The sequence below is a fragment of the Sander vitreus genome, chromosome 3, assembly GCF_031162955.1.
Source record: "Sander vitreus isolate 19-12246 chromosome 3, sanVit1, whole genome shotgun sequence".
Classification (NCBI taxonomy): Eukaryota; Metazoa; Chordata; class Actinopteri; order Perciformes; family Percidae; genus Sander; species Sander vitreus.
Window position 1 is genome coordinate 29,428,102 of NC_135857.1, and position 22,998 is coordinate 29,451,099.

The 22,998-nt window shown below is 39.0% G+C and overlaps 1 protein-coding gene across 2 annotated transcripts in view; it reads left to right on the top strand.

The window, feature by feature from the left end:
• The window catches only part of sorl1 (sortilin-related receptor, L(DLR class) A repeats containing), an 89,957-nt gene extending 77,846 nt beyond the window's left edge, over positions 1-12,111 (top strand). For both annotated transcript variants that reach the window (XM_078246877.1, XM_078246878.1), the window contains exons 38-48: positions 51-117; positions 1,360-1,442; positions 1,531-1,621; positions 1,749-1,939; positions 3,056-3,175; positions 4,050-4,214; positions 4,651-4,825; positions 6,521-6,627; positions 6,926-7,118; positions 7,286-7,498; positions 8,205-12,111. In XM_078246877.1, coding sequence (XP_078103003.1) covers positions 51-117; positions 1,360-1,442; positions 1,531-1,621; positions 1,749-1,939; positions 3,056-3,175; positions 4,050-4,214; positions 4,651-4,825; positions 6,521-6,627; positions 6,926-7,118; positions 7,286-7,498; positions 8,205-8,272 — 1,473 coding nt within the window. In that variant the 3' untranslated portion in view covers positions 8,273-12,111. The remainder of the gene's footprint in view (positions 1-50; positions 118-1,359; positions 1,443-1,530; positions 1,622-1,748; positions 1,940-3,055; positions 3,176-4,049; positions 4,215-4,650; positions 4,826-6,520; positions 6,628-6,925; positions 7,119-7,285; positions 7,499-8,204) is intronic.
• Positions 12,112-22,998: the final 10,887 nt, after the last annotated feature.

Sequence of the window (22,998 nt, forward strand, 5' to 3'; positions counted from 1 at the left end):
TCATGTACAGTATGTTTAAATGTTGGTGTTGCTGTGATAATGTTTCCCAGGTGGCAGCAGTGACCAGTCGAGGTGTGGGCAACTGGACCGAGGTTAAATCCATCACCCCTAAGAAAGGTAAGATGTTCCTCCCAACAGTGTCACACACACACTCTGGTTTGAAAACACTGGCACCTACTGGTGTCTACAGGTATTTCAGGTTGTACAGGTGTCCCGTGTTTGAAACTACACCAGTGTTTGTAACTTCACGTGTTATGCGAATGCTGCAAACGGGCTTGTTTGCCATCTCCTGCATTTGTCTCTGCCTGTTCTTCAGGGAGTGCAGATGTTTGTCTCAGTCGTCAGAAATAGCCTAGTCTCGCTTTGTCAGAGGTCTGGCTAGTCCAAACAGCATTCCTGGATGGGAGAAAACTGTGCTCTGGTTTATTATTATAGCCTTACCACACAACTTGAAAACCACTTGCCACTTCCTTGTGTCATCCACCGAACGCGTGTAAATTACACGCATTGTGTTGTGATGAAATGCTAAATTAATTAGTAATGTACATGGTACAATTATTTAAAGGTCCAATGTTTTGCTCATTTTCAGGTTCATACTTGTATTTTGGGGTAGCATGTTTACATGGTTTAATGTTTAAAAAAAAAAAAAAACATTTTCTAATGCTGTCTGTGAATATACCTATATTCACCCTCTGTCTGAGATTCTCCGTTTCTGAGTACGGTCTATGTTCATTTCACTGTGAATTCACAGTTTTGATACTTACAGTATCTATATAGCATCTCGACTTCATAATAAAAAAGAGACCTTTAAAATACTTTAAAACCATAATCAGTTAACATAGAGGCATAGGTTCTTAGTAGCAGGAAGTTGCTATAAATCTCAAAATAAAGCTAGTAATTAATAGACAGAAAAAAAGGTGGTGGGGCTGTTGTGTTAATTTCAATATAATGTACATCAGTAATCTATCAGTTCAGCAACTACCATACTCATCACTCTGTTACTCTTTTTTTTAAACATAAATACTGTTTTCAATCAATTCAGTTTCTTCTTTATCTGTTTTTCACAATGTTAAGCTGCTGTAAATACAACTTCTCTCATTGTACTTCAGATGTTTCACCAAAAAAAGGCTTTTAATTTGAAACACATGGAGAAAATGCATGGAGTTTTCATTAGCAGCTAAATTAAATTCAAATGTGTAGAGAAAATAAAGGTGCCATCATTTAGCCTGCTGCCCCTAACGATGCAACCAAATCACCCTGAATATATTTCCTTGTCAGCCATCTGAAATAAAAAAAAAAGCCAGCAAATATAATAAACCGTGATATTCCATTTTGACACCTGCTCTTTCTGTGCTGCAGCTCTGCCCCCACCCTCTGTGATCGCTGACAGCATCACAGCTGACTCCATGAGCCTTTCATTCAGCTTCAACTCCCAGTACGACGTAAGAGCACCTCTTCAGTTTGTTACCTTAAAAGCTTGTGTCCAGTCTGTATTAGCACAACTGATGGGGTTCTTTCTGTTTCCTTAAGGTGAAACAGTACATAGTGATTCTGTCCTGGCAGTTTGACACCCACGTTAAGGAGAGTAGGAACTACACGGTCACAGAAAGGATCCTTAAAGGTACGGTTTGTGTATGATTCTTTAATTAGGTATATTACTTGTTTTAATCAAGTGCTCCACTATTTCTTCCTCTGAAATTGTCACTGTTGACGTACAGTACATGTTGATGTCTCCTGTCTTTTTCCAGCTACAAACCTCACAGCAGGGACAGTGTATGAGGTGGCTGTGTGGGCTCACACCAGTATAGGAGACAGTCCCACCGCCCTGTCCCATCATCAGACCACCGGCACCCAGCCGGACCGGCCCCTCCTCAAAGCCCGGGCCCTCAACCAGACAGCTGTGGACTGCAGCTGGACCATCAGCAAATCCCCTGCTCAGGTACAACAGATAGCAGATTTTGACCTCTGACTGGTACAAAGTATACAAAGGGTTTATCAGTATGTCATGATGTATGCAACAATAGATCTCCAAAAATAGGTCACAGGATCAAAACACCAAAACATTTCACTAAAGTTGGAAATATTGTTTTGAACTTTTATGAACTTATGCTTTTATGCTGAAACGCTCAAAGAAGGCAAATATATACAGTATAGACTTGCAGTTAGGGCTGGGTATCGTTAAAACTGTTCGATACCGATACCGTGACTTCGATACCAGTTCCTAAATGATACTTTTTTTCAATACCAATTTTATAAAATCCAATTTAACAAAAGGTAATTACAATATTACACATTACGGCACAAATCTTTTAATTTATTTTTCAGCTCCTACTACGTGAGCCACGTCTCTGCATAACGTAGAATATTTCCTGTGTGTCTCTACGACATGTAACATTAGACGGACAATCACAAGCTTTATTAGATCTTGGTAGAAGGATGCTGCATGCTTATTGGCTCACTGACGCTGATGAGATTTACTTGTTGAGGTATTGAAATTTGGTATGGAATGACGAGGCATTTTTCGATACTCGATACTAAGGCAATTTGGTGGGTGCCTAAAAAGTATCTAATTCGGTACCCAGCCCTACTTACAGTATAGACTCACTTTAAGTGTTATGCTGCATTGTGTGTGGTGCCCAACCTATGAGTCAGGACCCTCCAGAGGAATCGCATGATAAATCTGAGGGGTCACAAGATGATTAACAGAATGAGTGTTTCTTCAGGCCTTTAAAAACAATACTAAAATTAAACCACCTGAAATAGGAAAATCTCTTCTTGGCTAAACTGCTCACAACAACTCATAGACAACCTGTTAGGAGGGAATGCAAGTAGACATTGCTTTATTTCAATAGATCATAAGCCTAAAAGGTTGGGAACCATTGCTCTATAGCACTGTACTGTAATGCCTTTACATTCTTAAAAATGAATCCCATTTTCCATATCTGGAAATGAAACTTTGATATGGTTTTATAAAGAAAAACTCACTCACCAAAGAACCCTTTACTGAACCACTTTACTGAGTAGACACTTGTTTTATTGTGGTGTTTGTGTGTAGGTGTATGGTGTGTTTTATGCTACCTCCTTCCTGGACTTGTACCGCAGCCCTCGCCTGGTCTCCACCACTTCTCTCAGCCTGACAGTCACAGTAGACAGTGATGAACAGTATCTCTTCCTGGTGAGTCTTCCCCACATCCTACCAACGTCCTTTAAGCTCTTAACAAACTATTCCACTCCACTCAAATACCTGATGCCATCAAGTGTGTCCTGACCTACTTGTTATTTTGGCTTTGATTATAATGTTTGAGTATCTGCTGATGAGGAAAATTGCACCACTATCATTGTATTTTTGTGCATCGTTTTGTGCAGTTAAGCTCAAATGAAATGTTAATTCAGGACAGACGTGAAACATCTTTCTGGCAATCTCTCTGTGTTTTCACACTGAAAGGTTTGTTCGTGGAGCCAGATTTCTTCCAGCGGAAATGTCTGTGGGAAGATAACGTATAACGCTTAAATAACAATAATTATTATTAACAAAAATAATAGTATACTGTGCAGGAAGAGAACGGTAGGCATTTTATTAGGAAATTATTTTATGATTTTTGTCCCTGTTTTTGTCTTTCTTTTTCAGCTGAATTTCATATTCATATTTTGATATGTGTATTTAAACCAATATGTTTGTTTTAATGTGTGTGTAATGTTTGCTGTATTTTCCTTCCCTTAAAAATGTAATTATTGTTTATAGGTTGGACGATAGGGGTAATATAGGACACACGATTAAAAACCAGCATGTTAATAGTAATATACTATATTCATGTCTGGCATACATAGGTTAATTTGCCTCCCATAGATAGCCACTGTAGTATTGATTATATTGATATATACAGATCATGTTAGGAGTGAAGAGAGTATTATATTGGTCAAAAATGGCCAGGTTATATCCAAATATTGTAATGTTGGTCCATTCCTTTTTTGTTTTATTCATCACTCCATGACTTGTACATTATATGATCCAGAGCATCATGATGGTACTTTTTGCTGTTTGCCTTCAGGTGCGGGCTGTCTCTCCCTTTTTGGGTCCTCCCTCTGACTACGCTGTGGTGAAAATGATTCCCAACGAGAGGCTGCCACCAAGGAACCTCCATCGTGTTCGAGTAGACAAGACACAGGCCATGCTGAAGTGGCAGCCGCCCTACGACGCCCCAAACACAGCTCTGGTACAACACTGTCTCGTGTTACTGTGATGGTGATACATGATGATAAGCATCAGGAATGGGACCAGAAGGGTGTGGCAGGATACCTGATGATTGTATTCTCAGAATCAGTTACTGCTGATATTCACACCTGCACTGATAGGTGCCTTTAATCCAGCAGCAGGACATTTTTGGGAAACCAATCAGGTTTAAAATCTTAGAGACTTGAACCGGATCTCACCAGTACACAATCTATTTATTTGTCTGAATAGATGTAATAGTTTGCATCAATTACCTGAATAATGCTAAACTGAATGTGTTCACATTGTGTTTCGATGCATCTGACCTCAACTCTATCATCTGCTATGATATACAGTACAAAGAACTTCTTGTAACCCTATGTGTGTTTTTTTGTGGTGGTGCCTTACTGTCCTCTTTCTGGCTGTCTGTGTATCTGTAGACGTATGCGATTCACGTGCGCGACGTGATCCGCAAGGTGGAGCGAGACTACAAGCTGACCACCCAGAACAACACGGTGGAGTACCTGCTGAAAGGCCTGGAGCCCGGAGGAAGATACAGCATCTCTGTCCGCCTGCGCAACATGAGCAAGGAGGCCAGCTTCACTCTCAGCACAGGTACACTCACAGGACTTAGGAGGATAAATGCTAATTTAGCTTCCTTTCTTTTCATTTCATCAGAACTAACCATCCGGGGGCCTAGGTAGCTCTCCTGGTAGAGCCCGCGCGCATATATAGAGGTTCACACCTCGACGCAGCGCCCACGCATTCGACTCTGACCTGCGGCCCTTTGCTGCATGTCATCTCTCCCCTAAAGGCCTAAAATGCGCAAAAAAAAAAAAGAATCTTTAGAACTAACCATCCTACACAGCCTGTACATCACAAGTTATAGCTCATAAAAGTATATTAGTTTAGTTTAGTTTATTAGTTTATATGTCATGGACAGTCCCCTTTAGTTGACTGCACAGTAAAAGGAGCAGCTTTAGCCTCTATGGCTAATTTCCAGCTGTAGTCCCTGGCCAGCTGACAATAGGCATCCTAAAATACAATGGTTAACAAATTAAAATAAATTACATTACATCTATAATGACAGCAGGCCGAAGCAAAACGGATTAAGACATACAAACAAGTGGCACACAAACATGGAAGCAAGCGCACACAAACGAGCACAGATGCAATACAAAGGAGACAAGGGAAAGGAGAACGGTCACAGAGGCCACATTGAAAGCACATACAAGACATAACATGGAGGCATGGAATATAAGTTGATTAATTCACCCTTTGCTAAGTCCTGCCCCCTTTGATACTGCATATGAAAGCCATATAAAGAGATTTTAAATATGCACTTGATGGGCTACATATGTGGTTTTGTGCTAAGAGAGTCCAAAGTCAGCATCATCACCAGGTAATAATCCATATAGAATACATATTAAATGAGCAGCATTGTCCTTGTATTGCAGTTCAGAGCTAGTTAGCTCTAGTATGATAGTACAGTATTATAAATAAAAATGTAATTTACATAAAAATAAAAATGTTATTTCATTCTAACATGGCCCCATTTGGGTGCATAGCGTACTCGAAGAGGTTACACCTTTGCTCTATTATTTTGTATCAAATAATATTTTCTTCTTTTATAAGAGAAAAGAATTTGAGAATGAGGACTAACCAATATATTGCTATATTATTTGGCTGACTCTGCTCAAGTATAGTTCCCTCAATCCAATAAAGAGCAGGGTGGAGCTGCTAAGCCTACACTCTGATATAATTAGTATCATTGTCGCTCCCAAACAGCCAATTGCTGTGTTTCTGGTTTTGGAAGGACAATAAAAAAAAAAAGACATCACCCTCCAAAATCTTGAGCTACCATTTATTGCTCTTACTGCGCCACACCTCTTCAGTAAGTGGTTAAATCTGATGCTTGACAGGTGTGCCGTGCCTAGTTGCAGTTGCTATTCTATAATTGGACAGTCGCTGTTGATAGGAGGGCTTAAGCGAACCGTCAATTGATTGGTCAATCAACAGAGAATGAAAAAAAATATCTTTAGTTGCAGCCCTCATTACATCTGTTTCACTATGTGCAAATACATACATGATAAGAGTGGGTCACTGTAAATTGCGATCTGTATGTGCAAAACTGATTATGATTTTGTGAAACACATTCCATGGTACTGTATGTATTTGTAACTTTGGTGCAGTCTCATGTCTTTCAGTGCTAAGAAACCAGACTGAAGTACGACTAGTCACTTTCTATAAGTTATACATGTCTTTACAAAGAAATGCATTGCTTAAAGAAGGATTCTCCCTCTGCTGCAGTTCCTCTCTCAGCTCCTGAAGCCCTGAAAATCTTGACCGAGAAAGATCACGTGTTCCTCTTCTGGAAGAGTCTGGCTGTCAGAGAGAAGGGCTTCAATGAGAGCAGGGTGAGACACCAGTGACCAATATCGTGGGTTTTAAACCGTGTAACTTTTTCTTCCACCCTGCTTGTGTTCTAAACCTGTTTTCCACAAACTAACTTTGCATAGAGGGTTTGATATGTACCACTGTACATGTCTAGGTGTAGGACTCCTATTTAATTGTACACTTCTTGGGAATAATTATATTCTAACCCAGTGAATATAGTCTAATAACAGTCCAAAATAAGCATATTTTGCAATTCTTTTAAGTTCTGTGGTACTTTGCTGTTAATATCTTCCATTCACTTTTATATGATGTTTACAGGGTTATGAAGTGCATGTGTATGACAGTGTGACCAACCAGACGTCCTACCTGGGAAACACCACAGAGAACTATTTCCGCATCAGCACCCTGCTGTTGGGACACAACTACACTTTCTCTGTGCAGGCCCGCTGCCTGCTCAGCGGTCAGCTGTGTGGGGAACCTGCACAACTGCTCTATAACCAGATGACAGCCGGTAGGAGAACATACATATATACACACACACACACACACACACACACACACACACACACACACACACACACGCATACTTACTTTGAAACGTGAGCTCTAGCAAAAATCACAGATTTGGAGGGAAAAATAAGTGCAGCGAGTTGTAATGTTACTTTTCCACCTGTCCAGGGGCCATTGATGCCTCCCGCGGTGAGGGCCACTCCGGAGACATGGCGGCGGTGGTGGTCCCGGTCCTCTTCCTGTTGCTGCTGGGGGTGTGCGGCGGCTTGGTGGCGCTCTACGTCAGACACCGCCGACTGCAAAACAATTTTACCGCCTTCGCAAACTCCCATTACAACTCCCGTCTGGGCTCTGCCATCTTCTCCTCAGGGGATGAACTGGGTGAGACAATCAAAATATCTCGGTAGCCGTGTAAGCTTTTGGGCCATCCAGGCGCTGGAGAGCAGACACTCAGAGATCATTAGGGTTCAGTACCTGACTGTGGTACTTTAACTTGACTGGGCACTTCAAGGAGTGCAATTTACAAGATTGATGAGTGTGAGCCTGCTGGGGATAATGTCAGTGGTTGGTCAGATTGCCTGTAAAGTGTTGAAGGTGGGGATTCTGAGGGAGATTTAAAAACTGCTTGTCACTGACGGATGGAAAAGGCACCTTCATGCTCCATGTGAATTGGAGGAGGCATATGTATGGGCAGAAATTATAGCATTAGAAAACTGAATTGGAATTTGTATTGTGTAACATTTGAAGTTGAATGTATTAGTTTGGAATCTCAGTTTACTGAGACACACATCCGGTCGTTGAGGAAGATCAATTGAGAACAGATTCTGCTTTGGTTTCCCCCAACCCTGCTAGTTGTTAGCTGTTAGCTGCTTCACTATGTTCACAAGTTACGTAGTTGCTAACTTTGTTTATTAGAGTTTTTTTTTGTGCTAAAGAAACATTGGCTAATATGGGGTTTGTCACTACAAGTGACCGCTTAACGATGAACATAGTCACTGTGATCCATTATCAATATTAAAAAAATATTGACTCCTACAGGAAAGGAATTTTCCTTAACATCCCTCTCTTCTTTTCCTTCCCTCTCAAGGTGATGATGATGAAGATGCTCCCATGATCAGTGGCTTCTCAGACGACGTTCCCATGGTCATCGCGTAGCAAGATGTCCGTCCATTACCTATTTATCTCTTCCCTTCTCCCCTTTTCTTCTTTATTCCCCATCACTCACCATCAGTGGCGCAGTACGATGGAGTGAAGGTGAAACGGGCGGAAACTTTGCCATCCCAAATACATTGATGATAGCCACCCCGATTAGCAGGAAACATGAAGAAAATTGGAAAAGTGTAAAGAGAGAAAGAGATATTTTTCAAATATACAATGCACTTTTTTTGGATGCGCAATAACTTATTTTTTATAATATTAAATATATATATATATGGGGTCAAAAAAGGACTGTGAGAAAGAGGTGGACACTGAAGCAAACTGTGAAGTATTTGAGTTTGTCGAGCACGCCAGGGAAAGAGAGACCCTATTTGTAATGCAAACTCACTATCCATAGGAGCGGTTCATTGCTTAAAGCCAAAACAAGCATCCAGAGACTGGGGTATAGAATGCAAAAACACACATACAAAAAAAGAAAATACAGATATATAGACAAATGCTGTATAAAAATATGTACAAATGGGAAAATATCGGAGCAGTAATGGTTACATATTTTGGTAAAAGTACGGTGTGTACAATAGTAGTATATGTAACATTGGTGCCCCGTGTGAGGCAGTTGGAAGAGCTAACTGTGGATCATGTTTCATCAATTACAGAATCTGAATTGTTTGTCTATTTGAATGATCAACAGTTTGGAAACTGTTGATTATTGTAAATGCATTAACAAAGTATATTGGATTAGATAGATACACCTTTATTTTCCACTACCAGCACACTGTTGTATGTCTGTACGGAGAGGCAACACATGAACCATGACACGAGAATATTCCTGGGGGGAGAAGAATCCCTCACAGCATTGTCGACATCATCAGACCTATTTGTAAATATTGGCTTTTAATATGTCCTTTCCTTGTAATGCTGCACCATATCATTCTGTAAAATGTGTTGGGTTTTTTTTGTTGTTTTTTTAAAATTGTTTAGGACAAATTATCGTCCCCAGCATTTTGCCATAGCCGTAGTCGTAGAGGAAGTGGGTTCTCAGGGAACTGTGTCGGAGCGGACACCAGCGCAGCACCACCATCACCACCACCATGGCTTAGGCAGCACTGTCCATCTACTGTTGAATAGGAAAGCTTTGATGAGGTACTGGATGAGTTGTGGGTAGAATGACTGGCAGACAGATTATTGTCAGTTGTGATGAAGAGTCAGGTTCAGACTCACCATCTGGTTTAGAAAAACATTTAAAGGGTTGATTCAAACAAAAGAAAACATGTTTTAACTCACCTGTAGTAGTGTCTAGTAATGCAGATAGTTTTGTTTCAATCGCTAACTTTTTTTTGTCCTCAGTTATGCAGCCATACATTTAGCACACATCAAACGCAGGGCACATGAGTACAACACTAAGACCAAAAAAAAGAAAAACATAAATACACAGTAAAAAAATGTATTTAAAAGGATATAGAAAATGATAAGTTAAACCATTATTACTGTTATTTTTTCCCCAAGTTTTTAGATATGTTTGTGAGATTTCAACAGCAACATCTTGCTTTCCAGCGTCTTTCAGAAACAGTTTGTTTGCTACTCAAGATCGCTTTTCACCGGACTACTTTCTGATTAGAAACTAGCCCCTCTAAAAACTGTTGACAATGTGGTTTATCCAGCGTAAGCACCTGGTCACAACAGAAAGTGTCAATTAATTAGCATGTTATTGTGAAATAGGTGGGACTAGAAGTTTGTTGACATACTGACTACTTGTGGGGCTAGTTGGAAAGTTTCTGTGGCTGGGAAGGTAACCAGTGTTATGCTAGCTAGCTGGTCATGTGCTTGCACGAGCCAGCCACAGGAGCCAACCAAGTTAGCTAACTAATCCAGTGCCATAAATAAATAAATAAATAAATAAATGCATTTTAAAAGGTATGCCAGCTAGCTAGTAGCATGATAGTTAGCTTGGTCACTAACCAGGCTGAAAGTTAGCTCTGCATCTCTCTGTTCTCTCTCTCTCTCTTTTTTAATTTTTTAAAATAAACTTTATTAACATATTGTTTTAACAATAATACAAAAGTACTTATTTAAATTTTATGTCAACAAAATGCAGTTATATAACAAATATTAAAACAAATGACATTTTTTTTATTTTCATTGTCCAATCAGCTATTTTTTCGGTTAACCATTTTGTCTTAACTATCCACAGTGCACTTGTTATGTCCGACAAACAGTCCAAAACTCAAAGATATTTTGTTTACAATCCTAAGTAAATTATAAAAGCAGTAAGTACTGTGAATGTTTGGCATTTTTAGCGAATCCACTGATTGCTGTGATTCTATTCAAATTAATAGATTTCGGTCCAAGAATACATTTTGGTTTACAGATGTTTATGTGACTGGGCTGTAACAGGGACACTTTTTCTGGAAAAAAAAAGTTTCTGTTGAATATTTAAATGTAATTGTTTTATGCAGTGAGCATCACAAAATACATTTTAACTCACATGTATTGTGTTGGTGTGAAGGCTGTGAGCCAGATCTCAAAACCTGGTCAGGCTAGACACTACTAGGGGAATGTGACAAAACATGCATTTGTTGTAATTTGGATGGTCCCTTATAAGTACCAGTAAGTAGTACCAGTTGTAAATAGAGAATCAAACTGTTGCACGTAAATGTATCAACACACAATAATTTTATTTGGGGAATCATCATCTTTGTTCTGCTCCTGCCCCCCTCACCTGACCCTATACTGTAGTCCATTAACTGATATTCGTGTTTTGCCTCTCGGCTTGAGCCATTTGAACTGATGGTGTTCTGCTTTCTATTGATCTTTTTCTTGTTTTGTTTGTAAAGATGTCTTCATGAATGTATTTTATATCTGTACTTTTTAAGGTACTGTCCCAGCTCATTATGCTACTATCACCACCTGTGAAGTTAATGCACACACTCTGGTTTCACCTTTGCTACAGTGAATTTGTAACCCATTTATCACTGTGGACAACATACTTTTTGTTGTCACTCTGTAGACTGGCTTCTGCAGACAAGTCTTACAAATCTGTTACAACCCAAACCCAATTCACAAAACCCAGAGCAACAAACCATTTTTGTCAGGAAGAGCCTAGATATTTCCTGCATCATTTTTTTTCATCATCTCATTCTTCTCAAGATCATTAAACGGTGTCTGCACTAACATTTACGGTTTCCTCAATACTTAAGCTTGATTTCACGCAGCTCTGCACCCTGTTCATGATGTACTTTTGTTTTCTTGGCCTTAAAAACAGATTTTCTGGCATTAATGATGTTTTTTGCTCTGTGGAGTTTCTGTCTTCTGATTTTCTGCCACATAATGCCTTATTAGAACACATTGGGTTTCTATGTAATGTACTGTTTGTATGATAGAACACAAGTGCACACACGCATGCATACACACAGTCAAACACACACACACACACACACAAATGCACACGACTTGAGGCTAAGGAGGCTGAAGAGGAGGAGGTTACTGTTAGGGCATTTGGTTAATTTTTGTCAGATCACTGCTCCTTTCTGCGTCGGCTGCTGTAAGCCAGCCACTTAGTCTCTTCTTAGTCAGGTTTTACACATGTACAAAGTATGATTATTGGTTATTATGTGACTGTTTGCTCCCCACTTGTCTTAATGTTGACTCTTGTCAAATAGTTTGCTTCAAAATGTTGTTTGCCACAGAGTTTGATCATGTTGGACTTGTTGGCCATGTTTCAAGATATTAATGTCTTGCTTGCTTATCTCGGAGGTTGCAAGAACAATGAGATGTTTGGAAAAACAGTGAGGTGTTTTAAAACCACTTATACTGGAATAAACTTGCTGAAAATAAAACTCTGTCGTCCCTTTCTTTTATTCTGTATATATGTAGGTTATTCTGTATTTGATGAAAGCGCAAGAAGCATGAACACCAACATACAGTGTACAGATGGCATTCCTGTGCCTCCCACGTGTTCAGCTAGGCTTAAAGATTGAACGGTTTTATGAACTGTAAGGAGTGCCCTGAGAACGTGTCCCCAGAATGATTATAGAGGTTTTACAGTATTTAATTATAATCAAATGTTATAAATACAACTTAAAGGCATAATAAGTAAATCAAGTAAACTCATAGAGAGTATACAGTCCTTAAGTAAATCAAAGTAAAAAGAAAAAAATATTAAATTTCCATATCTGTCTTTAAAGGACCAGTGTGTGGGATTTATCGGGAACTATTGGCAGAAATGTAATGTAATATAATATTCATAACTATGTTTTCATTAGTGTATCATTTCCTAAACTTAGAATTGTGTTTTTGTTCATATCTACATAGGTAGCGGGTCCTCTTCCACAAAGCCCGCCGTGTTGCCGCCATGTTAATACAGTAGCCCAGAACGGACAAACCAAACACTGACTCTATAGAGGGCCTTACACCTTTTGATGTTACCTGAAGGCCACCACCATAGGTTCTCTACATGCTTGGAAAGGGAGGAGTGAGAGATAGTATATGCATTTGGTTGCAATCTGCAACCTCACTGCTAGATTCCACTAAATTCTACACACTGCTCCTTTAAAAAAAAGACGTTATAGTAATGCAGTAGTAATTAATTAATAATTGAATATTAAAATGGTATTATAAATGTGTTTCACGAGTCACTTGTGACTTTTGTTACTCTTTTTATATTCCATCTTACAATTCATTAGTTTCCTGTTTTAACATTTATATATACTTTCCCTTTTGTGTGGAAAACAAACTGACTTATTGCATCACAGCTCAACTAACGTTACCAGCAGTCAGCGACATCTTTGAGGCCCGATGCCGAAGCAGGGCCACTAACATCACCTGTGACCCGACCCACGCTGCTCACCACTTCTAAGGTGCCTACCATCTGGTAGGAGATTCAGGACCATACAAGCCCGAACTACTAAACAGTTTCTTCCCCCAAGCTGTGAAACTGTTAAATGGTTCCTAGTCTCATGTCACAATTTATCAAAATTATTTAGTTATTTATCTATGTATTACTTAGGCTGCTAACTTATTAGGAATGTGCAATACAATTTCTTAACTGTAATGTGCATTATCTACTGCTGGGACTTTGTCACTTCTTGGTCTTATTTAACTGACTTTTTACATTTTTAGTGTTTGTTGTGATTTTTGGTGTTTTTTAATTATCAGAGAGTATTAATATAATTTCATTGTAAGACAGTGGTGCAATGACAATAAAGCGTCTTATGTATTTTGTATTGCAATATAACTATTACTTGAAGTCCAACGCACAAAGCAGCTTGAGCTCGGATTGGCTGTTTTGTTTTGTGCGGGTGAAATAGCGCCTCTGACAATGTCATTAACCATATATGTGTAGCCTACATTAGAATCAGTGTTTTCTACACTGAAACACGTTAAATCAAAAGATCATTCTGTCTGCCTTAGACTGTAGGCAAAAACTTAGAGGCCAAACAGTATTTAGTCAACAGCTCCCTCAAGTGGGTCAAAGATGCCATGATGAACTGGGTTAAACCAGAATGAGAAAAAGGATGGAAAAGGTTTCATTACACTGTGAAAACGCCTAAGAAACCTAAATTAACAGCATTTAAGTAAAACATTTTTTTAAAATTGTGCCAACAAATCAAGTCTCGTGCTTCAACAAAAGTAACAGACTTCACATCTTAAAGTGTAATATGCACATTTTCAAAATTCATACGTTATTCATATCGCTCAATCTCAAATGTGTGATGTCATCATCAAGTATGTATATATATATATATATATATATATATATATATATATATATATATATATAGCCTTTCTCATTTTAACTTAACATCTCTAAAAATGCTTCACATTTTATATAATATATTATGCATATGTTTTGTATGATAATGTTTAATCTGTAAAGTAACTGGAAACTTCAGCTGTGGAGTAAAACGTAAAATATTAGCCACTAAAATGTAGTGAAATAAAATGTATAAAGCAGCATGAAATAGAAATATTCAGGCTGAGTATCCCTTTAATATAGACGTTAATTGGGGATGCTGGCTTAAGTTTAAAAATCATGTATGCTAGGTTTAATTAGAGTCATCAACTTTCATTTGAAAATATCAGAGAGAGTGTTTTGGCAGGTGTCCTGCGGAATATCATTTCGTCATGAATAGCTGTGGGCAGCACGTTATCATCCCGGCAGTGTGCAGACTGACTGAGTGCTGTCTGATGATGAGTGGAAGTTTGGACGAGGAGGTCATTCGCTGTAGATAAACAATCCTATCCTGTCCTGGTCAGGAAGTGTATGTCACTAAAGCACCCACACAGAGCACAGTACTGGATAAAATGAACTGACCTAAAAAAAAAGGTTCACTCCTTTGAAGGGCAGTTTGGTCAAAATGGAAGTCATCGGTGAGCCTTGTGTTACTGCTGGCCATTGTTGAAGCTGAAACTGGGCTGTGTTTAGCTAGTTAGGCCCCTTAGATGGGCCTCAGGTTGCAGAGGAACAAGGATCCGATTTGGACAACAGCATTCACTGAGCTCGAGTTGGACTGAACACAGCTGTGTCTGTGCCTGAGACAGCCACCAGGGGGCAGGAGTGACTCTGCAGCAGTCGTATCAGATGTTTTATTGAAGATGCAGTTCAGTCTGTCTGGTGGATTTTACTACTACTACTGCAGCTCGGTGTTTATGGTTTAGAAGAACAAGGCTCAGATTTTCTATAAATGACCCAAGCTAGCAGAAAAATATTAAATAGACTTTACTGTATTTGTGAATCATCACATCTGTAGGCCAATACACATGTGGTCTGTGCACTGAAGAAGAAGAAGAAGAAGAGGAAGAAGAAGACATCCTTTATTAATCCCCCAAAGGGAAATTACAGTTTACACTCTGTTGTTACACATTACACAGGCCTATTGTGTTAGATCACCAGGTGTTTGACGGAGAAGAGCTGAGGCCGGCAGTATTAAAGAGGAGGTGATTCTGATGTGATAGCATCACTCTGGTAAATTAGTCTGGAGTCATAGCTTGTCAACTGCCACTCAACTGTATATAACACACGTTAGTCAAGTCAAGGCAGCTTTATTTGTATAGCACATTTCAACAACAGGGCAATTCAAAGTGCTTTACATAAACATTAAAGAGCAGTTAAAAACAATATAAAATATAAAAAAGCAGATAAAACGACAAGATTTTAGGCTGCTAGTATGGGACAATGTAGAAGCCGTTGCTCTATACACGTAATCCACCCGCAATCCTTGCCGTTCCCAGAACGGGCCGGTCCCACCGGTCTTACTTTTTTTTTTTCTCTTTATATGCTTATATAGATTTTCATACAGTTTCAACAATGCAACTTCAGTATAAGAAATGAACAATTATTTAAAGAAAGGCAACATCAAAAGGAAAGGTCTTCAGCCTTGATTTAAAAGAACTGAGAGTTGCGGCGGACCTGCAGTTTTCTGGGAGTTTGTTCCAGATATGTGGAGCATAAAAACTGAACACTGCTTCCTCCTGTTTAGTTCTGACTCTGGGGACAGCAAGCAGACCTGTCCCAGACAACCTGGGAGGTCTGTGTGGCTCATAGTGTAGTAGCAGATCAGAAATGTATTTTGGCTCTAAACCGTTTAGTGATTTATAAACCAGTATTTTGAAATCTATTCTTTGAGGCACTGGAAGCCAGTGTAAAGACTTCAGAACTGGAGTGATGTGATCCACTTTCTTGGTCTTAGTGAGGACTCGAGCAGCAGCGTTCTGAATCAGCTGCAGCTGTCTGATTGATTTTTTAGGGAGACCTGTAAAGACACCATTACAGTAGTCAAGTCTACTGAAGATAAAAGCATGGACAAGTTTTCCAAATCCGGCTGAGACATAAGTCCTTTAACCCTTGATATATTTTGAAGGTGGTAATAGGCTGACTTTGTAATTGTCTTAATGTGGCTGTTGAAATTCAGGTCTGAGTCCATGACTACACCAAGATTTCTGGCTTTGTCTGTAGTTTTTAACATTGTCATTTGAAGCTGAGCACTGCCTTTTAATCGTTCCTCTTTTGCTCCAAAAACAACCACCTCAGTTTTTTCTTCATTTAATTTAAGAAAGTTCTGGCACTTCCAGTCGTTAATTTGTTCAATGCACTTAGTCAGTTTTTGTATTGGACTATAGTCCCCTGGCGATAAGGTTATGTAAATGTGTGTGTCGTCCGCATAACTATGTTATGCATCAATACAAAGACATACAGTATAACAGAGTCTGTCACTATGCATATGTGTTGGTAAAGTTAATATTTTTAGCTACATTTGTGTCCATATAAGTTTTGACAGTATACAAAACATGTGGTTGACTTGCTGGCACCATGGCTGGATGGCATTGATGTCTGTCTTTTGGTTGGTGGGTCCACCATATCTTAACAATTATTGGATGGATTATTGTGAATCTGTATGGATATTGCTAGGATGAATTATATTGACTTTGGTGACCCTCTGACTTTTCCATCCATTTGTCCAATACTTGGATTTATGACAAAAGTTTCAACTCTGCACCTGGTTAGTTTTACCTCTTAACTCTCCTAATATTTTTTAAATGAAGCTTTCTGAGAAGATAAAATCTGTCTTAAACCACTCACAATTCAGACATATGCAATATGCAAGAAGTTTCTGTGTTTGCCCTAAAGGAATGATAAAAAAGTAAAAATTCAACACCATATGAACTGAAGAACCACTTATCTGTAATGCTTGAAACCCGACTTTCTGATACCTTTAAATACCTGGCTATACTTATTATATTTCTAACAAATGTTTGAAGTGTTTTTTATATTGTAGCAGTGTGCTAACATACAGATACAGACAACTTATAATTTTGACCTGATGATGGCCCTTGATAAATAAGTCAGGGAAGTTATTACAAATTACAAGTTATACAAACTCTCCTTTCCAATCCATCTAGTTGATGGAGTGGTCAACTCTGCCACTGTTGGGGAAACCCAGAATCAGCTGAGGAATCTGTATTTTATTTGAACTGAAAACCAAGCTCAGTGTATTTTTAATTTAGCGAGCACCCTCTGACTGGCTTATGCTGTCCTGTGGGAGGAGTTTTTTTAATGCCTGCAGCACGCACGCACGCACACACAACAACAACAAAGCGCTCGTCTTACTCTCCACAGGTCAAGAGGTGGTCAAGAGGTTCCTGACTGTTTCTGATTGGCCGGGGTCAAAGGTCAACAGACTGGAGGCAGACAGTGAGAGGTCAAGAACAGGTGGAAAGCCTCTGAGAGAGAAACAAAAACAACAAAGACGAGTCAGAGCAGAGAAGAACAAAGCAGAGAGTACTCACCCTGTCAAAGCCTGCCAGTCCTCAGAGTGTTGCTCTACCATCATGCTCCACTAAAGGACAATTATCATCATAGTAAAGAAGGATTACACTGGCTCAGCCATGACACGTGCGTTTCCACATTCAGCTGACATGGAGACCCTATGGAGTGGTAGACCTCGATGAATTCCTTTCAGTGTAACATAAAACTCATGGGAACTTTACCACCACATTCTTCATATCTGGCAACTGTATACATTTCTTGTATGTGTGTGTGTGTGTGTGCAAATCTGCAAACTTGTTCTAATGTTGAATTTTCATGCATTTGTTGTCGACAAAGATCTGTTAGAAGCTAGTTGTTCTTTGTAACATTCAAAATCTTAAAACTATTGTGAACCAAATGTTCTTTCCGCACTGATGTGATCGTAAGAAATTACAGAGGAATATCAAGGAAATACCTAACTGAATCTTTGTACTTTTCAACATACAATGGACCCACATTTTTGATACTACATGCTTAAAAAAGCCTAAACTTAATAAGAAAAGAAAAATCAGTATCCTTATGGCCATCATTCCTATTAGTTGGGATAACAATTTAGCAACCCAATCTCCTAGAAATTATGTTTATACACTACTAATTTGAAACAGCAAATACATTTGGAGAGCAATGCAAGGACACCTGAAATACATGAATTAGGAAATGTTACTTTGAAATGTTTTCAAAGTATCTGCAAAGTCAAATGTTGTGAATGCAAAATGTTTAGTTTCAACGTATTTAAATGTTCCTTTAAAACATGAATTTGGAACATTTTGTCTATTTTAAAATTAGAAAATCATCAATTTTCATAAAACAATTTACCATCAAAAAGCCAGCCAGCAACTTTCAGACTTTAAGACTTACAGGCCTTTTGCTTTGAGCAGGAGCAGGGTGGTCATCCATGGGCGCAGCCTAAATTACTTTGCAGGTGATTCTGCCTTTGGTCGTCATATCTTAAACCCAAAGGCAGCTGACCTCATACATTTTTAGCCAGTACACTTGATTCTCAGTGGATAGTTTCCAGACGAATATGAAAATGTCAAAAGTGAACTTGCATGACATAGGCTTTTTTCATTAAAGTGGACCTATTACATAGCATTTTCAGGTTCATACTTGTATTTTGTGATTCTACTAGAACATGTATTCGCTATAACAACCGCCTCGCTCTACATTATCCTGCTTCTTACACGACTACCTACCAAATAAATCAATAATTTGACACAAAATATTGATTTAAAAAGGAGTTTATTGATTTAAAAAGGAATTTATTGATTTAAAAAAGGAGCTTATTGATTTAAAAATGATTGTATTGCTTCCGCTAAAGAAAATAGTCCATTCTGTTTCTACGGGTGGAATCCTGCGACCATAGCAACGTAAACTCTGTAGCTGTTTAATGCAACCCTCTGTCTGTCACTCAAAACCACAGTATGTCCCCCTCTTGCAGCGAATACATTTCTGGCAAAAGCCACCAGTCCGAGCACACATATTCATCTCCCTTACGGCCTGTGGTAGTAGCCACATATTTTATGAGTCAGGCTGTTATGGGGTGCTGCCGTGCTATCGCTAACTATAGGTGGACAAATTCATTCACCTAGCTGCTGTGTTCATCACTGCCGGTTGACACAACATTAGCTGAGGTGTTGTTAAGTGAGCTCTAATTCACATTAAACTGAACATTTCCGTTGATGATGAAGTGAGACAAGGTGAATGGGACTTCTTTGGGAATATTTATGTTGATGTTGCTGTCCTCATTCATCTCGTTTCCTGTGTTATGATGTTGTATATTTAGTTGCAGTACTGCGTTGCCGATGTGTGGAAAAGGAACTTCGTTGACACTGTTCTTGATTATAAAAGGTTTATTACATCAAGGATTTCAGCATCATGACGGATCCTGCAGAACCCGGAGAGTACAAAGCCACTATGCACTCTAAGGAAAATCATTAAACTTACTTCACTAACACAGTGCTCATTATGTCTCAGCACATTTGAGCTTTATACAAACTTTAACCTTATGGGCTCTTCAGATACTACAATGACATTACTGTACCATTTGAAAACGTTGCCTGCTCACAATGACACTTACACTCTACAGTATGTAGGCCTTGCAGTGTTAAACAGATCTTGTGTGTTCCTGAATGTCCAGTGGGGAATTACTTGGCAAGAAAATTAGAGTTGAGAGACAGGTTGTGGTGATGTGGGTGTATGTCAATATCTCTATGCACTAGATTTTAACCTTTATTTAACAAAGCAAGTTGCACTCAGAATCTCTTTCAAGACAGACGCATTGCCGTACATGAAGTTGCAGATACTACTACACTGAGAAACACGCAACAATTATAGTTATCTTTAGCTATAACAAGCCAAGCGTCTACAGCCATGCTAGTGGCTCTGTGAGGCAGTGCTTTGAATGCTAATATTAGCATGCTAATATGCTCACAATGATAATGTTAACATGCTTTAGCAGATATGTGTACCATGGTCATTTTCTTATTATGCAGCTGAGGCTGATGGGATTGTCACTTGTTTTTGGAGGTATTTGCTCCAACACCAAATAATTGGAAATGCTGAAATTATGACCAGCTGATGGCGCCAGACGTCAGTCAGATCGACAATATCATTAGGATACATCATCTTGGGACCATGAATGTCTGTACCAAATGCAGCCCGTCCTCACCCAAAAGTGACCGTATAGGTCTATTATCGAGTACCAGTTCATAACAACCCATACATTACTTGTTAGGTGGTGACCTTTTGTGGCTGTAGTAATTATCGCGAAAGCAAACAAGGAAGCGAGGTGACAAAGTATAAAGCGCCATATTTTGTGTAAGGAGGGAGGCAGGTTAGGGTGGTGGATGGGTCAAAAAAACACACGACTTTCACTCATGAGACCGGGTCACGGTCACGTGTGGATATAACTCGTATTACTACGTATTAATGTGTTTTTAACTCGCTTTATAATTTTAGTGTAGTAGTGCGAGGCCATTGGTATTGTTTAATATTGATAATATAAGTCTTTGACAGTATCACAGTTGGGGTGGTGCTTTGAGCTGAGACTCGCCCTCTGCTTGAGGAATCACTGCTCTGACCTTGTCAGACACAGACAGAGGCAAGCAGCAGCCCCTCAGGGATCTGTTTTTTGACTCCTCCTTGTCTTGACACCACACGTTCTATGCATGCCAGAACACCCGTTCTATGCATGCCTACTGTTAGGAGGCTAGTGTCAGAGTTGTGCCAAAGCAAAGGTTTCTGCTAACATGATACATTTTTAAGCACAATGTTACTGTTACCACAACATTTGGGACTTCTAAATTCCAATGGCTAATGCTAAGGCTAATATCTCTTAATAGTGTTGGTGACATTCTGACCAATTACAGTGCTGCTCCATTCCCAACCAAGTAATTTTTTTTAAAACAGTCGGATACACTGGAGCCTTGCTACTAAAATCCCCTGTTGCCAAAGAACTTTCTTTTTTTTTTTTTATAGGCTGCCATTGTAAAAGAGATGTATGTAAGACTATTGACTCTTTGTAATGGGACTTGTTAAACCATGAAGATTCACTACTAGAGAATAGAAAAAGTGTATGTGTGTGACGTCTTCTTAATCTTAATACTCCATGGGACAAAAAGGCCGAAATAGGGCAAAAGACAATGCATATTTGGAGAAAGCTGCACAAGCTAGGTGAGCAACTTTAATGGGAATAAATGGGCACCATCTTAAGGTCCAGTATCCCATTTTCAAAATACATCTATGCTACCAGCTAACCTATTTCTCTTCACATGATCAACTTTAATTAAATGCCTGGTCTTTACGTGATAGTACTAGATGAGAAAATGGCTGACTCTGGGTGAAATTGCTATAAACTCTGCTGAGCACATTCATGGTCAAAAGGGTGTGAACCCTTTTAATTTTAATGACTCAATGGTGTTTATTCAACTGCTGCCCTTTCAGCAAGTCCACACTATCCACAAATTTAGTCTCACTTCTGCCTCTGGCACAATTATTGTTAGGTTACATATGTATGATCTGCTGTAGGGATAATTGCTTTCTAGAGTCTCTAAGTGAAGCTGGTGTTTGTTACAGTATATAGTTGCTATAAGTGTCATAATATGTTTCTGTTGCCATGGCTCTAAGTGACACTAAGAGCAGCACCTGACCTGTTATACGGCAGGAATGCTCTCCATCATTATGTCAGCATGCATGCTTTGAAAACACAGCTAACAGCTTTGTAAGTAAATGATTAGTAGGAAAGTACAGTGATCACAGTATTCACATGATTGTGCCTTTAATCACAGAGCTATGAATTGTAGCTTTGTTTAATGTTAATAGGTAAGTTCGTGACTTAATGTTCTCTATTTATTTTTAGGAAGACTTTTATTGAATAAAGATATAAAAAGGAAAAGTCACTGACAGCAGCAAGATATTGATGGTTCCTTTAAGAAGAAACCAAGTAGTCAGACCAAGGTTATAATCGTTAACGAAAACGAACGAAATAATGAAAACTAGGTGGGAAAAAACATTGTCGTTAACTGAAATAAAAATAAAAACGAGGCATTAAGAAAAACGATAACTAAACTAAAACTGTAATGTCTGTTTGCAAAACTAACTAAAATAAAATAAAATTATCGAGTAAATGTCCTTAGTTTTTGTCTTTGTCGATGTCTTTCATAGAGCAAATAACGTTATATCTTTCCGACCATGACATTTCCCGACATGTATAGTTTCCGACTTGGAATCCAGAAATCCCGACATTCCACGTCAAATTGAACACAACATAGTCCATGCCCCTCGCCTGGCATCATAGTGGTAGGGGAGAGCCGGGACAGTTGAAACACTTTTTAATTAAACGTAATTTACAAAGCGATCATATCACACTGAAAGCTAATATTTTGTCACTAGCAACCTACACCTGTCATCTGTCAAATACAGTTGCATTTTCAGCTTTGAACAAAACCGTTCAGGAATTATTACAGCAAAAGTGGGACGTGCGTAATGTTTCATTCGTCCCTCCTGGCCGGGACAATTGAAACAGCATGGGGGGACGGATGAAACATACAGTTTAAGCCATTTAAACTTCCCACAACTTCAATATTTTACTACATATCATGAATGGTACTCCCAAAAGGTGTTATTTTAGATATATGGGCTATACGTCTTCGTGAATGTCTGTTAACAACTAATCGCCGTCATCATGAAGCGGTTATTGAAATATCATGCACTGTGGATGATTCTACCATTTTTATAGCTAGAACAGTAAGTTTTCCCATTTATATCATGTTTCTATTGTGTAAAATGTCGTTTCACTAGGTTTTTACGTGGGTTAGGCCACTGCACATCCAAATAAGTGCCCTTAACGACCCACAGCCCGTCACACAGCTAACAATTGATGGTTCCCAGAACGTTCTGGGAACGTTAGTTTGTGGTTGCG